Source organism: Ursus arctos, unplaced genomic scaffold (genome assembly GCF_023065955.2).
Source record: "Ursus arctos isolate Adak ecotype North America unplaced genomic scaffold, UrsArc2.0 scaffold_25, whole genome shotgun sequence".
NCBI lineage: Eukaryota > Metazoa > Chordata > Mammalia > Carnivora > Ursidae > Ursus > Ursus arctos.
The window spans coordinates 2,621,080-2,635,184 of record NW_026622930.1 but is presented as its reverse complement, the minus strand read 5'-3'; the positions used below and the strand labels follow the sequence as shown (position 1 = coordinate 2,635,184).

At 62.9% G+C, this 14,105-nt stretch overlaps 1 protein-coding gene across 3 annotated transcripts; it reads left to right on the top strand.

Moving 5' to 3' along the window:
- The first annotated feature begins 226 nt into the window (after positions 1-226).
- On the top strand, positions 227-13,418 carry TNFAIP2 (TNF alpha induced protein 2). 3 transcript variants are annotated; one of them, XM_026515253.4, is made up of 12 exons: positions 227-478; positions 3,341-3,712; positions 4,009-4,660; positions 6,693-6,807; positions 6,949-7,071; positions 7,194-7,294; positions 7,942-8,040; positions 8,550-8,673; positions 9,549-9,671; positions 9,919-10,074; positions 10,227-10,348; positions 11,758-13,418. In XM_026515253.4, the coding sequence occupies exons 2-12, from the start codon at positions 3,364-3,366 to the stop codon at positions 11,897-11,899; spliced, it is 2,106 nt and encodes a 701-aa protein (XP_026371038.1). In that variant the 5' UTR covers positions 227-478; positions 3,341-3,363; the 3' UTR covers positions 11,900-13,418. The 3 variants fall into 3 exon arrangements, with proteins under 3 accessions (XP_026371038.1, XP_044245941.1, XP_026371036.1); XM_044390006.3 differs by lacking the exon at positions 227-478 and adding an exon at positions 522-1,397; XM_026515251.4 differs by lacking the exon at positions 227-478 and adding an exon at positions 1,412-1,470.
- The last annotated feature ends 687 nt before the right edge of the window (positions 13,419-14,105 follow it).

The following is a 14,105-nucleotide window of genomic DNA, read 5'->3' as shown; positions in this document are numbered from 1 at the left end:
GAGCAACCCTCGCCCGACCCGGGGAGCTAGGGCCGGACGGTCCCCGGGACCCCGCGGGGCGAGAGTCGGCGAGCTGGGTGGGCGCCGCTCTGTGACGCTGGGACGCGGCCCCGAGCGCGGAGCCCCTTGCAGCCAGCCAATCAGCAGCCGCCGTCGGACAATGGGCCCGCGCCGGGCTGAGCCCGGTCCGCCCTGGGTGCGGTTCCCTGCGCCCCACATACCGCGGCGACGCTTGGCCCCCCGCGCCACCCCGCCCGGGCCGGTGGGAAGGAGTGACACCCCCGCTCCCCTCGGCGGGGCGCGCGCGACTCCGGGCTCGGGGACACAGCCAGCCCCGGTCGCCCTCTGCCTTGGCCTCCGCCCGCGGGTTTTCCGCGGCTGCCGCGGGCGGGGCGAGCGGGCGGGCGGAGGCGGAGTCTGAGACTATTTCAGGCGGCGCCAGGCTCTGCTGGGACAGCGGCGGCCCGGCCCGGACACAGTAAGTGACCTCCGCCCGCACCGCGTCTGTCCCCCGCCGCTCCGCGCGGCTGCCCGCCCGCCTCCACCCCGGGTTCCCGGCCGGCTCCCTCGACGGAGCGGCCGGCACGGTCCCGGCCGAGGGTGCGGAAAGCTCGGAGAGCCCCAGGCCTCCGGCAGCCCCACTTCTAGGGAAACTGAGGCCGCTGCGGCGCGTCAGGGTGCAGGGGGCCCGAGCTTGGTACTGCCACCCCGGGCTCAGCCCTGCAAAGGGCAGGGAGGAAGGAGTGTGGGGAAAGGCGCAGGGGTCTCTGCTCCTTTTGCAGAAGGCTGGCCGAGGGGGGTGGGGCTGGCTGGCCAAGTTACTTTGCTGCCTGTGCCTGGGTGTCCTCCCTGGGGGGATGGCTGTGTCCTCCCTTTCCCAGCCAGGACAGAGGAGCCAGGCGCAGAGGCCATGGGAGGCTTTGTGGGCCTCAACCCTGACCCAGGAAGGGGCATGGGTGTGTGTGGTGGGTGCCCGCGGGGAAGCTGGGAGGTCAGGAGAGGGGGCCCCTGTGGGGCCACAGGCTGTGGTCACATGCTATGACTGAGCAGCTCGCTGTGTCGGTGTGCCCAGCCTAGAGCCCAGGCTTGAAGGAGTGCCTTTCCTGCTCTCTTCTGCTCTACCCCAGTGCCGAGGTTGGCTTGACAGCCACAGGGACACGGACACCGACCCTTAAGGAGGCTGGCTAGGGGCCAGCCCGGGGCTGCGGGGCGTTGCTGCTTCCTGTCAGCAACACCGTGAGGTGGGGGTCCTTGTGCCCACTTCACAGGGAGGTATTGTCCGCACGCTAGTGAGTGTGCCAGCTGACCCCCCCACCGCTTCTCTTGCCACCGCACCAGCTGCCTCTGAAAATTAAGGCCTGGTTGGAGCCAAGGCGGCCACTGCAGGACCTGGAAGGGTGAGGAGGATTTGTACCAGAGAGGCAAGGAGGCGGCGATGTTATGTGGGGACCCGCAGGAACCAGGCCTGAGGTCAGATAGAGCCTAGCACATTGTGGGGGGGGGGGGGCAGAGGTGAGGCTGGCGGGTCAGGGTGGCCCTCTCCCTCACCCAAGCTGGAGAGCAGAGGTGGGGCCTGGTCCGTCAGGGTGGTGCTGAGTAGCCCCAGGCAGCTGGCCGGACCAGCCCCTGTGGTGCGTGCGTGCCAACGGGATGGATTAGGAGAGGGAGCTGGGGCAGTGGGTGGGCAGGGCAGAAGAGCCTAGTGGCCTTGCACCTTGGCCCTGGGCTCCCTGAGCACCCCTCACTTGGTCCTGGAGTGGAACTCTCAGCCCAAATGGCACCGGAGAGGCGCCTGAGGTCCAGTGGTGTTGCACTCTGTGGAGGGCACCTGGTGAAGCCATTTGGGAGAAACTCAGGCTTCCTGCCCCCCAGGTGGCTCTGGCCAAACTCGGGGGTTGTGATGAGGCCCAGGGTAGCTGGGCTGGTGGGGAGGTAGTAGGGGCTGTGGAAAGAGTCTGACAGGCCTAATCCATGCCTGCTATGTGCTTGGGGCAAGCACCTCCCAGCCCCCTCACCGCCTCAGCTTCTCCTGGATGATGGATCATCCCATCCGCCTTGCAGGGCTGTTGCAAAGGTGACTCAAAGTCATCGTGCTGTACGAGTCACAACTCATTGTGTTTACCTTGGGGGGGGGCAGGCACTATGGTCCTGGATCGCCCCAGTCATCAGGGAAGCCTGACCCTACTGCTCCCCCTTCCCAGCCCTGCCTCACTCCCCTCTCCTGGGTTCAGCCATGTTCCCCTTCACTGGTTCTGGCCTTGCCTTGATAATGGTCATGGTGCTAGGAGGGGTGCTGCTGGGCACAAGGGGGTCCTGCCTCTCCGAATTCAGCCTGCAAGGTGGTGGGGGCTATGGAGGCAGGAGGACCCAGCACCGGGTGATCTGAGTTTCAAGCCTAAGCTGTCAACCATAGGGTAATTTCCCAGCATCAGTTTTGTGCGGTAAGGATAATAATACCCCTCCTTGAAGGGAATGAGGAAGAGATGGGATGGGCACCGGGGAGGGCACAAAAAGTGGAAGCCTTTGTGGTGATGATGTCACCTCATCTGGGAGCAGCCAGGGTGAAGTGGGAGCCAGGAAGCCTGGTTCCTGGCCCGAGTTACTGGGTGACCCCAGGCAGCTCGGTGCCTCATTGGGTCCCTTGTCCTTGCTGACACATGAAAGTCTTCAGGGTCCTTTCCCACCCCTTGAAGTTTGAGAGGGCACTATGATTCCCAGACCCGAGCCCCAAAGCCAGGGAAGGGGGTTGGGCTCTGCTCCCCTCATGGTCCCAGCAGGAGCAGCCATGTTTCTGCTGAAAGTGTCCCTCTGTGGCTCCACGTAGACAAGAGAAGAACCAGGCGAGCTGGAGGATGGGGCGGGGAGGATGGAGCAGCCTCTGGAGCTGTGACCTTTCTGGACCTCGAATCTTGCTCTGGGCACTGGGACAGTAGCTGTGCTCTGCCACCTCTCCCAGGGTCTCATGGGATGCAGGATGGAAGTCATGTCCTCCAGGCCTTTCTCCTTGCTCAGAGGGTGGGCTGCCAAGGAAGGATTTGCCAAAATGAAGTGAAAGCCCCCTCTGTCTGGGAGACTTGGCATCTCCAGATTCTTCTCTGCTTCTGACGATTTGGGGAGGGGCTGGGGGGTTTCGGAAGAGGAATTGTGGATGCTGAGAAACTGGTGTCCAGGGAGGGCGCTGACTTGTGGGTGCCCCTCTGGGGCAGGAGATAGCCAGCCCCTGATGGTCGTGTGGTGAGAAGGGATGGAGATCATTGCGGCCACCGCGCTCTGTCCTGGGGCCTGGGAGCTGCTGAGCGTCCGCCTGTCTGCTGCTCTTCATTCCCTCCCCCCTTGCCAGTCTGCAGGTCTGAGCCCGGGGGGATGCTGAAGATGATGACTTTCTTCCAAGGCCTTCCAGGCCAGCAGTCGGTGCCAGGGGTTCTTGACTTCCCCGGAAGCTCCCAGAAGTTGCCCTCCAGCTCAGAGCTGGAATCAGAGGCCTCCATGTCAGAGGCGTCTTCTGAAGACCTGGTGCCACCCCTGGAGGCCCAGGCAGCCCCGGACAGGGACGGGGAAGAGGCGACAAAAAAGAAGAAGAAGAGGCCGAAAGGACTGGCCAACATGTTCAGCGTCTTCACTAAAGGGAGGAAGAAGAAGGGTCAGCCCAGCTCAGCAGAGCCGGAGGGCCACCCCGAGTCCCACCCTGAGTCCAGCCACCCGCTGCCCACAGGTAGGCTGGGATCCCAGGCGGGTAGGGATGGGGATCAGAGCCGCCGGGGCCTGGGCAGGGCTGCGGCTCCTCCGAGGGCATGGTTCACTCACCCTGGACCCCGGAGGGCAGCAAAGATGGGCTTCCCCTGCACCGGCTAATCCTGGGGCCCGGGTAGGCCGACCCGGCTGCAGTCCCGACCCGGGCGCCGACCGGCCTCTGGGAGCGGGTCCCTTCACCTCCTGTCGCGGGCGCGGGGTCGGGTGGGAGCCGGCCCGCCGGCGGGCGGCGCTGACCGCGCGCTGTCCCGGCCGCAGTGGAGGAGCTCAAGGCGGACCTGGAGCGCGGGCGGCTGGAGGCGGCGCAGCCGCTGCTGGCGCTGGAGCGGGAGCTGCAGGCGGCGGCGGCGGCGGGCGGCGAGAGCGCGGAGGAGCTGGTGCGGCGCCAGAGCAAGGTGGAGGCGCTGTACGTGCTGCTGCGGGACCAGGTGCTCGGCGTGCTGCGGCGGCCGCTGGACGCGGCGCCCGAGCGGCTGCGCCAGGCCCTGGCTGTGCTGGCCGAGCAGGAGCGCGAGGACCGGCGCGCGGCGGCGGCGGAGGCGCAGGCGGCCGCGGGGCCCGGGGCCTCGGCGCTGGTGAGCGCGCGCCCGCGGCGCTGGCTGCAGCTGTGGCGGCGCGCGGTGGCGCAGGTGGCCGAGGAGCGCATGTGTGCGCGGCCGGCCGCGGCCGCCGAGGGCCGCTCGGAGGCCGAGCGTATCTTCCTGCACATGGGCCGCACCATGAAGGAGGACCTGGAGGCCGTGGTGGAGCGGCTGAAGCCGCTGTTCCCCGCCGAGGTGGACGTGGTGGCCGCCTACGCCGAGAGCTACCACGAGCACTTCGCTGCCCAGCTGGCGGCCATGGCGCAGTTCGAGCTGTGCGAGCGCGACACCTACATGCTGCTGGTCTGGGTGCAGAACCTCTACCCCAAGTGAGTGGGCGCCGCGCTCGGGGAGGCCCGGAGGCTCAGAGGAGCAGGGCCCGCGCTTGGTGGGCTTTGCACTTGGAATCCTCGATTTTCTGGCTTCAGCCTCACGCTAAGGTTGGGGAAACCGAGGCACAGGGAATGACCGATACTTCATCATTCCTTCCTGAGCTCCCAGTCTGAGGCCATGACCATCCAGAGCAGGAAGGGCTGTGGCAGAGGAGACCAGGGACTGCAGGAGCCACCATCAGGGGCCCCGGCCAGCCTGAGTCATTGAGGAAGCCATCCCTGAGGTGGTGGAGGAGGAGGAGGGAAATGAGGAGGAACCAAATTCCGCCTGCTGCTGGAAGGAAGAGAGGCAGGCAGGGGAGGGGGTGGTCAGGCCTGGAAGAAGGTGGAGGGAGGGTGGTGTTCCCAGCCAAGGGAGTCATCTTCCACAGCCTGGGGCTGAGCCCTGAGACCTTCTGGGAGTTGTGCAGAACTGGCCAGTGTTTGGATTTACCGGGCAGGCTATGGGATGCTCCCAGGCACCGCGAGCATAGGGGCAGAGCAGGGCCATATGGCCGTTGTGCAGGGTCACCTGGTGAGCCCACGGCAGAGCTGGCCTCTTGTCCCTGAGGCCCAGAGCTCCTTGGGTGGGAGGCTGACTCTGCCAACAGAGTGCCTCGGGGTGCCTCAGGTACCCTCTGATTTACCCAGACTCCTTGGGGTCCTGAGCACATCTGTCCTTTGTCCAAGCTGGGTGAGGAGTGCAGCGCTGGGTGGAAATGCCCAGGGCACGGGAGGCCGGGGCTCCTGTGGGGGCTAACTCTAGCCCCCTCTGCCGGGTAAAGCCTGCAGGAAGCCTGGAGGTACGGACAGTGTGAGCAGTCTCTGAGGATCTCAGAGACACATCTGGGTGGCCAGTGGTCTCAGGGGGTGCTGGTGGCCCAGCCTCCAGTGGGGAGGGGGGCAGGGGAAGGGCCCTGTGGGGGTGGTGGGTGAGTCAGCAGGACTTAGGGAAATCAGCATAGGGTAGGGGCTGCGGGCTAGACAGGCCAGTCGTGAGCCAGTTTCTCCTTGCTTATCCTGACTCACCAGGAAATACTGGGCATTTGCACCTCAGCCTTCCTGTCCCAGTGACCTCGGGGCTTTTGGCCTGGGGCCCACTGGGGTCAGCACAGCAGGAAACTGAGCCCAGTAGGGCAGAGCCCTGGGGAGAAGGAGTCCAGGGGGCTGCCGTTGAGGCCTGTGTGGCCAGAGTGGCACAAAGGGAGCCAAGGGTCACAGCCACATCCAGGCTGGGAGAGGGGGTGAGAGGGCCGTTCTTGAGTGTCCAGGCAGACAAAAGCCCCTGAGGAAGTGCCAGGGAGGGCTGGACGGTCCCTGGGGCTCCAGGATCCCACACAGGCGCCACAAGAGTGAGTGGAGTAGCTGGGGTGGGGCAGCCCTTCCTGCCTGGACTGACCCACCCTCTGGGGGCAGCAGGGCGGGCCTGGGGCTGGTGGTCCAGGGCTGGCAGGATGCCCGAGGCCAGCATGCGTGGAGCGCAGTGAGGGAATGAGGTAAGGAGGAGGTGGAGAGCGAGTGGCCTCTGCTGCTGCCAAAGGAGCCGGCTTTAATCTGTGTGAGATGGAGGCCTTGTGGCAGGGAGCACGCCGGACTCCACGGGCAGTTCTGCCTGCTGGGAGGAGGAGGCATTGCTGGGGCCCATGAGGCTGGAGAGCAGGCCCCTGCAGTGCGCCAGGCGAGAGGTGGCTGCGGTTAGGGCATCGGGCAGGTGGCTTGAGGCTGACCTGCTTCAAGAGGATGTATTTGGGAGCAGGAGTGGATGGGGAGGAACGAGAGAGTCCAAGCAGGCATGAAGATTCCGAGGTTTCTGGCCTGAGCCCAGCTGAGCCGATCGGGGACCCATCATCTGAGACAGAGAAGCAGGGATGGGGGCAGGGAGATCAAGGCCCAGGCCTGCCAGAGACTGAGGCCAAGAAGGTGGGCCTGCAGCATGAGTGACGGTGCTCAGTGGGGACAGTCGTCCTCATGCTAGACCATCTGCCCACAGCGACATCATCAACAGCCCCAAGCTGGCGGGAGAGCTGCAGAGAGTCCAGCTCGGGAGCCTTCTGCCCCCCAGGCAGATCCGGCTGCTGGAGGCCACGTTCTTGTCCAACGAGGTGGTGAGTCCAGCGCCAGGGCCCCGGGCGGGGCAGGAAGGAAGCTAGGGGAGGCTAGAAGACAGGCAGGACGCGGGCCAGGGGCTTGCATGTGGGCTGGCCAATGGGCTCTGTGCTACCCTGACCTGCCCCTCCTACCCCCAGGCCAGCGTGAAGGAGCTGATGGCCCGTGCCCTGGAGCTGGAGTCACAGCGCTGGGCCCGGGATGAGGCTCCCCAGAAGCTGGACGGCCACTGCCACAGCGAGCTGGCCATCGACATCATCCAGGTACCACAGCCCACCCCTCGGGCTCTCGCACAGCCCATGCCCACCCTGTGTGTGTGCGGGCCTCCTCCTCCCCCATCTTAATCCAGGTGAGCTCTTGCTCAGCTGCCCCCTCACCCCTGCAGATCATCTCCCAGGGCCAGGTCAAGGCCGAGAGCATCACCCCCGACCTGGGCGTGCAGATTAAGCAGGTGCTGCTGCTGGAGCTGGCCGCGTTCCTGCGGAGGTGGGTGTGTGCCTGTTGTGCCTGGGGGGGGGCGGGGCTGGTCCCTGAGCCGCTGCTCTCGGAGCCACCTGCCCTCCCTTGTGTCCCATGTGGGTATCCAAGCTAGATCAGCATCCCCTTCCTGCCTCTGGGGTGTCTCTTTATGAGCAGGGATCCTTCCCACCACCCCCCCACCCCGCCACCTGAGCCTTGAGAGCGTCAGGTGATCTGACTGCTCAGCAAGATGGTCTCAGCGCTACAGCCTCCAGCTGCAAAGAGGATGCCCCAGGAGGGACTGAGGCCCTGGCCTCCCTTCTGGTGGTGCCCCGGGTCTCCAGCCCTACATTTTCTTGGCTGCCTCCCTCCCTGTCTGGGGACTCCTTCATCTATCTACCCCTTGCCCACCCCCCGCCCTGTCTTCCAGCTATAGCGGGATCTGGGGGGAAGGAGTGGGGGCAGCAGGAGCTCTGCAGGGGCCTTGGCCCCACTGTCCTTTGCCTGCGAAGCCAGTTACGTGAGGCGTAGGGGCTAGCAGCCCTCCCTGGGCTGTAGGAGGCCTGTCAACCGGAAACACTCTGTAAGCCCAGGGGGGCTGGGGGGCAGGCCGGAGGCTGCTCTTGTCCCAGTGTCTGTGCTGGTCCTGCATGCACCCCTTCCGGTTTCACCAGCTACCAGCGAGCCTTTGATGAATTTCTGGAGAGATGCAGACAGCTGAGAAATTACAGGGCCAATGTCATTGCCAACATCAACAACTGCCTGTCCTTCCGGTAAGGGCGCTCGGAGGGGTTTGTGGGAGCGGGAGTCACTGGGCCCGCCAGTCTGTTGATGGAAGAGGATGGCTGGGAGGGGGGTGGGAGGCATGATAAGCAAAGATGTGGGGACTCCAGTGAGCATGGCCATGAGCAGATGGCCGGGGTCTGTAGGGGCAGCAGCAGCAAACATTTCTCAAGTGCAGGTGGGTCAAGCATTCATGCAAAGGATTTATTCCTTATTTTGTTCTCGTAACGCTCTTTGGAACAGACGCGGTGGTTGTGTCTGTTGGGCAGATGTGGACTACGAGCATTGGTGTTTCCTGGGGGTGAGAAGGCTGGTGTTGCCTCGGGAGCAGGGATGATGATCTGGACTTGCCTCCACAGGGAATGGGGAGTCATGGAGGGTTCTAGAGTGAAGAGATGGTTGAGGAAGACTTGGCTAGGACCAGTGGGCTCTCTGGGTAGGGGACTATAGGCTGCACAGGGCTGGTGTGACCTACCTGCCCCCATCCATGTCTTTCCAGGACATCCATGGAGCAGCAGTGGCAGACACCACAGGATCTCCCGGGCCACCTGCTGGGCCCCCTGAGTGAGCTCAAGAGTCACGGCTTTGACACCCTGCTCCAGCGCCTGTTTGGGGACCTGAAGGTACTGGAGCCTGCCTCCCTGGGGTGCCTGCTGGGCTTAGCATTGGGGGGACGCAGAGAGGGACCCGGACGTATGTGGCCAGCTGTCATGAGGCCTGTGCCGCTCAGGTGATGGGCGCCATGGAGGGCTTTTGACCTTCCCCACCACTTCAGCCTGGGCTTGGCCTCAGAGGGGCCCCTTGGGCTGGGAACACACAGAAAAGTATTAGTGCCCCTCCCCGCACTGAGACAACCCAGGCCTGAGCCTCTGCGCTTCTTCTCCTGCTCCCCCAGACCTTCCTGCCTGCGCCCTGTCCCCATGCCTCCCTCCCAGCGCGATGCTCAGAGCCTTTGGCAGCCCTGCCCCATCTGCTGTGGGCCAAGTCCACAGAAACCCCCTGGCTCCCTTAGCAGAGGGTGAGGCAGGGGTCCCTGGAAAGAAAAAGTAGGAGGAGTTCCCTGCCTGTTTTCCATGGAGCTCGCCTTGTCCCTACCGCCCAAGGCGGAAGGCCATGGGTAGCCAGCTGGAGGTGAAGGCCGGGCGGTGACCCTGGATGACTTGGCCCAGGTCCTCACAGGCCCGGCCAAACACAAGTCCTTGTTTATGCAGGAATTTATTTATTTCAAAGGGGGCGGTGGAAAAGGCCTCAAGGCAGGCAGATGGCCGGCCTGGCTCCAGGGCTGCAGCTGGCTGGCCTTGGAGGAAGGGTACCAGGACCCTGTCTCCACTTCCTGTCTGTGAACAGGGCCCCCGAGCTCTGCCCTGGTTCCCTGGGAGTCCTCGAGTCCCCCTTGCCCCTGTGCTGGGCCGTGTGTGTGTCGCGGTGCGTGTGTCTGCGGCTGGCGGGCCTTCCTCTGCAGGGCGTGACCAGACATCCTGCCTCTCTCCTGTCACAGCCGCTGTTCAAAAGGTTCACGCAGACCCGCTGGGTGGCCCCGGCGCAGACCCTGGAGGAAATCATCTCCACCGTGGCCGAAAGGCTGCCCGAGTTCTCGGAACTGCATGACTGTTTCCGGGAGGTGAGGAGAAGCTGGACCGGCGGCGGGGCCCGGTGGGCGTGGGGGGGGGTGGCGTCTGGACACACACCCTAACACGTGTGCCGTGCACACACCTGCAGACACACACACACGTGCACACACAAGCACATGTATCCATCTGCCCGCCCCCCGCCCCCGGACTCCTGGCTTCGAGGCTTCGAGGCTTCGAGGGAAGGTGGTGAGCTCCCCGGGCAGTGGCTCACACAGCCCTGCCTGCTCGCCCGGCCAGGAGCTCGTGGAGGTCATACACCTGCACCTGGTGAAGGAATACGTCATCCGCCTCAGCAAGCGGAGCCTGGTCCTCAAGACGGCCGAGCAGCAGCAGCAGCTGGCCGAGCACATCCTGGCCAACGCCGATGCCATCCAGCGCTTCTGCAGCCAGAACGTGAGCTCCCGCCTGCCCCTCCCCCGAGCCCCTGCAGGGCCAGCACCACCGCGGCCTCCCCACACCTGACCGGTTCTGACCTGAACGTCTCTGGGCCCTCGGGTGCCCTTGGGGAAGGGGCGGCCGGCCTCCAACCGGACCTATGCCTGCAGGGCTCCTCAGCGACCTGGCTGCATCACGCCCTCCCCAAGCTCGCCGAGATCATCCGCCTGCAAGACCCCAGTGCCATCAAGATCGAGGTGGCCACTTACGCTACCTGGTACCCCGACTTCAGGTGAGAGCAAGGGCGCCGCAGGCCAGGGCGTCCGCAAGGCCCTGCCAGCGCTGGTCAGAGCCTGGTGGGGCCGGGCTCGGGGCTCCAGGGCTGCTGGAGCCGAGACCGGCCTCGCTGAGGCAGTCCCAGCAGTCAGCCCTTGCGGCGTGCAGACCGAGGGCCAGACGCTGTGCTAAGATGTTTACAGTGGCTCATTCACTGGACCCTCACTACGACCTTGTGAAGCGGATGCTTCTCATCCCCATTCTGCAGATGAGGCCTGGAGAGCGTAAGGAGCTTGTCTAGGTGACCCAGCCAGACCGTGGTAAAGCCAAGATGGCAAAGTCAGGTGTCCAGCTCCACAGTCCACACTTGCAGCCTGATACGATCCTGCCCCTTACAGGGAAAATTGAGACCAGAGAGACTAGGGACCTGCTGGAAGCCATGCTAAGCTGGGATCCACCAGGGTCAGCCTAGGGATCCTCAGAGTGGAGGCTTATCCCGCAGCTGTCTGCGGATCTGGTGAGCTAGGGCAATTGTTTCTCTAGGCTGGGTCCTCTCACGCTCTAGGGAAAGTCTCAACAGTCTTGAGCTAGATTGCTTATCCTCGTCCGGCCTCGTCTAGCTTCTGGTTGATCCACTGCATCCATCTACCTGCCTATCTGCTTATCAACACACTCACCCATTCATCCAGCCATAGAAGCACCCATCTACCCACCTACTCATCTCCCCGTCTGCGTAGCTATCCATCTGCTCACCCACCCTTCCACCTACCTACCCAACCATCCATCTACCCATTCACCCACTCATTCATCCACCCATCCATTCACCCACCTATTCATCCATCCATCTACCCACCCATCCTTCCTCCATCCGTCCAGCCACCCATCCTACCAATTATTGACTTGTTTCCTGCCAAGTGCCGGGCTCTGTTCTAGGTACTGGGATGCAATGAAGTATAAGACAGACCAGGTCTCAGTCCTTCCTTGTGTAGCTTACAGCCTAATGAGCGTTAGTAATAATGAGGTACTCAGGCAAAGAAATAGTTATGAGCTGTAAAGATTGTTTAACCAAGGTTGTGAATGACAGAGGCGCTGACTTTAGAGGTGCGAAATCTTGGGGGAGGTGACATTTTCCCCAAGGCCCAAGGTGTGAGAAGGAGCTGCTCATCTCTAGAGTATGGGAAAGAACATTTCAGGAGGAACAGCCAGTGCAAAGACCTGAGGTGGGCAGGAGTCTGGCGCACTCCAAGGAGGGACAGGGGCCCAGGGTGCTGGAGCACAGTGGGCGAAGGAGACTGAGACCCCCTTGTGGGCAGGGGCTTGGCTGCAGGGCCCTGTGGCTTGGGCCAGGAGTCTGGGGAGCTGGGAAGAGGTGTGAGTAGGGGTGTTGGTGACTAGGCTGGACTGACGGGATGCTGTCCTTGCCAGCAAAGGCCACCTGAGCGCCATCTTGGCCATCAAGGGGAACCTGTCGAGCAGCGAGGCCAAGAGCATCCGAAGCATCCTGGACGTCAGCACGGGGATGCACCGGTCTTCCAAGCCCCTATTTTCACTTATAAAGATCGGTTAGCTTTCCCTGCGGCCTGACCTGCTTGTGAGCACCCAGCGAACATTGGACGCCACCCCCTTGGCGGGCAACACCCCACTTCATGGCCCCTCAACAGGCTTCGTGCTGCTGCCGCTTCTGCCCAGCCTCGGCCAAGGCGCCAGCCCCTGGGCGGCTGGAATTGGATAGGCCCGGTTTACTTGCCCGTCCCGTGCAGGCGGGAACGCCCATCTGGGGAGGCAATGAAGCAATCCCCAAGAAACTCTCTTTGTAAGTGACCGTTGATCATGCATGGACTAAGGCGGGAGCCAGGAGGGAGAGCATCCAGGGTCAGAGATCCCGGGTTACCTCCCATCCGTGGGACCCCTGCACGGCCTATCATAACTGTCGTCCTCATGGCTGGGTCCGAGCGCCTTCCCAGCTGCCGAGGGCCAGGGGCTGAGCCTTGCCCATCCCGCCTCCTCTGGCCCAGGACTGCAGTGAGCGGGACTCAGCATGTCCATGAAATCGAAGGCAGAGCTAGAAAGGAAAGAAGAAAACGATGAACTCTTATCTGGGCCCTGGACATCCTGGGTCTTCCATGTAGGGACAGGCCCCAGGGAGGTGGGGGGCTCCGTGGGGCCTCTGCCTGGAAGTCAGCCTGAGGTCTGGGCAAGGCAAACTTGACCTCTGACCCCGTGGCCTCTGGGTCAGTGTCCTATTGCTGCTGTAACACACTTCCACAAACGTGGTCATTGAAACCAGAACTTATCTTTTAGCTCTGGAGGTCAGAGGTCCGACTCAGGTCTCATGGGCTAAAGCCAACAGGGCTGGTTCCTTCTGGAAGGTTCCGGGGGAGTTTCCTTGCTTCTCCCAGTTTTTAGAGGCTGCCTCTATTCCCTGACCTGTGGCTCCCTCCATCTTCAAAGCCAGCAGTGGCCAAATTCTTTTCACATCGCAAACCTCAGACCTCCTTCCTGCTCCCCTTCCACTTTTAAGGACCCTTTTGATGACCTTTGGCCCACCCAGGTAATCTGGGATCAGCTCCTATTTTAAGGTTAGCTGTTAGCAGCCTTACCCTACCTGCAGCCTCAGGCCCCTTTGCCACAGACCCTGACGTAATCACAGGTTCCAGGTTTGGGCTTCCTGGGGTGGGGGGGGGGCGTGGTTTTGCCCCCTCTTTCCACCCCTGTCCACCCCCCGCCCTGGACGACGCCTTAGCCTAGCCCAGGAAAACATGGCTTCGGGAATACCCCCAGGCTTCTGCCGGGCCCCAGGGCCCTCTCAGCGTGCGGGCGCAGGTCAGACGCAGGCAGGACTCGGCCTCATGCCTCTGAGTGAGCCAAGGTAGGGTCCGGAGCCAGCGCGCTTGGGTCTGTCCCCCTCTTTCCAGGTACTGTGGCCAGGGACTGGCCCGTGTAAATGGTGCACAAGGGCCTTGTACGTTTGTAGAAGTTAGTGTGTTTGATGTTGTTAATATTATTTTTGATAGTACTGCTTTTGTATGTATGTACTCAGGATAGGGTCTGAGTTTTTATAGCTTAATATAAAACTGGTTTCAAAAGTGGCTTGGAGTGATTGATTTTGGGAGCAGGAAGGGGCAGTGATGGCTTTCTGAGCCTCCCAGGGCCTGGGAAATCCTGTCTCCCCAGGCTCTGTGGCAGATCCCCCCATGAGTCCAGCTTTACGGTCCCTCCTCCCCCTTCTCACCAATGAGCATGAGCTTTGGGGGGGCTCTGCCTATGGGGCACAACTAGTCATTTTGCTCTTTTCGCCCCAGTTTCCTTACCTGTAAATAGGGGACCATAAGCCAGTTTGGTCTCCCTTACATTCCTTCTGAGGATGGGGTGGGGAGGGGGTGGACCCAAGACAATCATTTCAACTCCACCCATAGGGCCCAGTGGGGAGCCTACGCTTGTATTGCTGGCACTGACCTCACAAAGCCACAGCTGTGGTCAGAGGAGCCCCACAGCCTGTCTCCAGAAATGGCCCCGGCTCACCTGGCGCAGGATTTGGGGAAGGGCAGAGTCTCTAAGACCGGAGTCCCCTCCATTCCACATAGCTGAGGGAGGGGCCCCAAGGGAGCCACATGTGCAGTCTGGGGGTCTGGGGACCCTTTCAGCCAGTTCTAGTGGAGGGGGAGGGGCCAGTGGGACTGGGCTGGGCTGGTGCAGCATGGCGGTGGGGAGCAGGGAGGGGCCCTGGGGCCCTGGGACACCCTCCTCCCCCTCAGTTGAGCTGGGCCGCCAGG

Coding starts and splice junctions, on each gene's coding strand:
- TNFAIP2 (XM_026515253.4), top strand. CDS start 3,364: ATGCTGAAGATGATGACTTTCTTCCAAGGCCTTCCAGGCCAGCAGTCG. Junction 8,041..8,549: donor AACAACTGCCTGTCCTTCCG/GTAAGGGCGCTC, acceptor ATGTCTTTCCAG/GACATCCATGGAGCAGCAGT. Junction 9,672..9,918: donor TGCATGACTGTTTCCGGGAG/GTGAGGAGAAGC, acceptor TCGCCCGGCCAG/GAGCTCGTGGAGGTCATACA.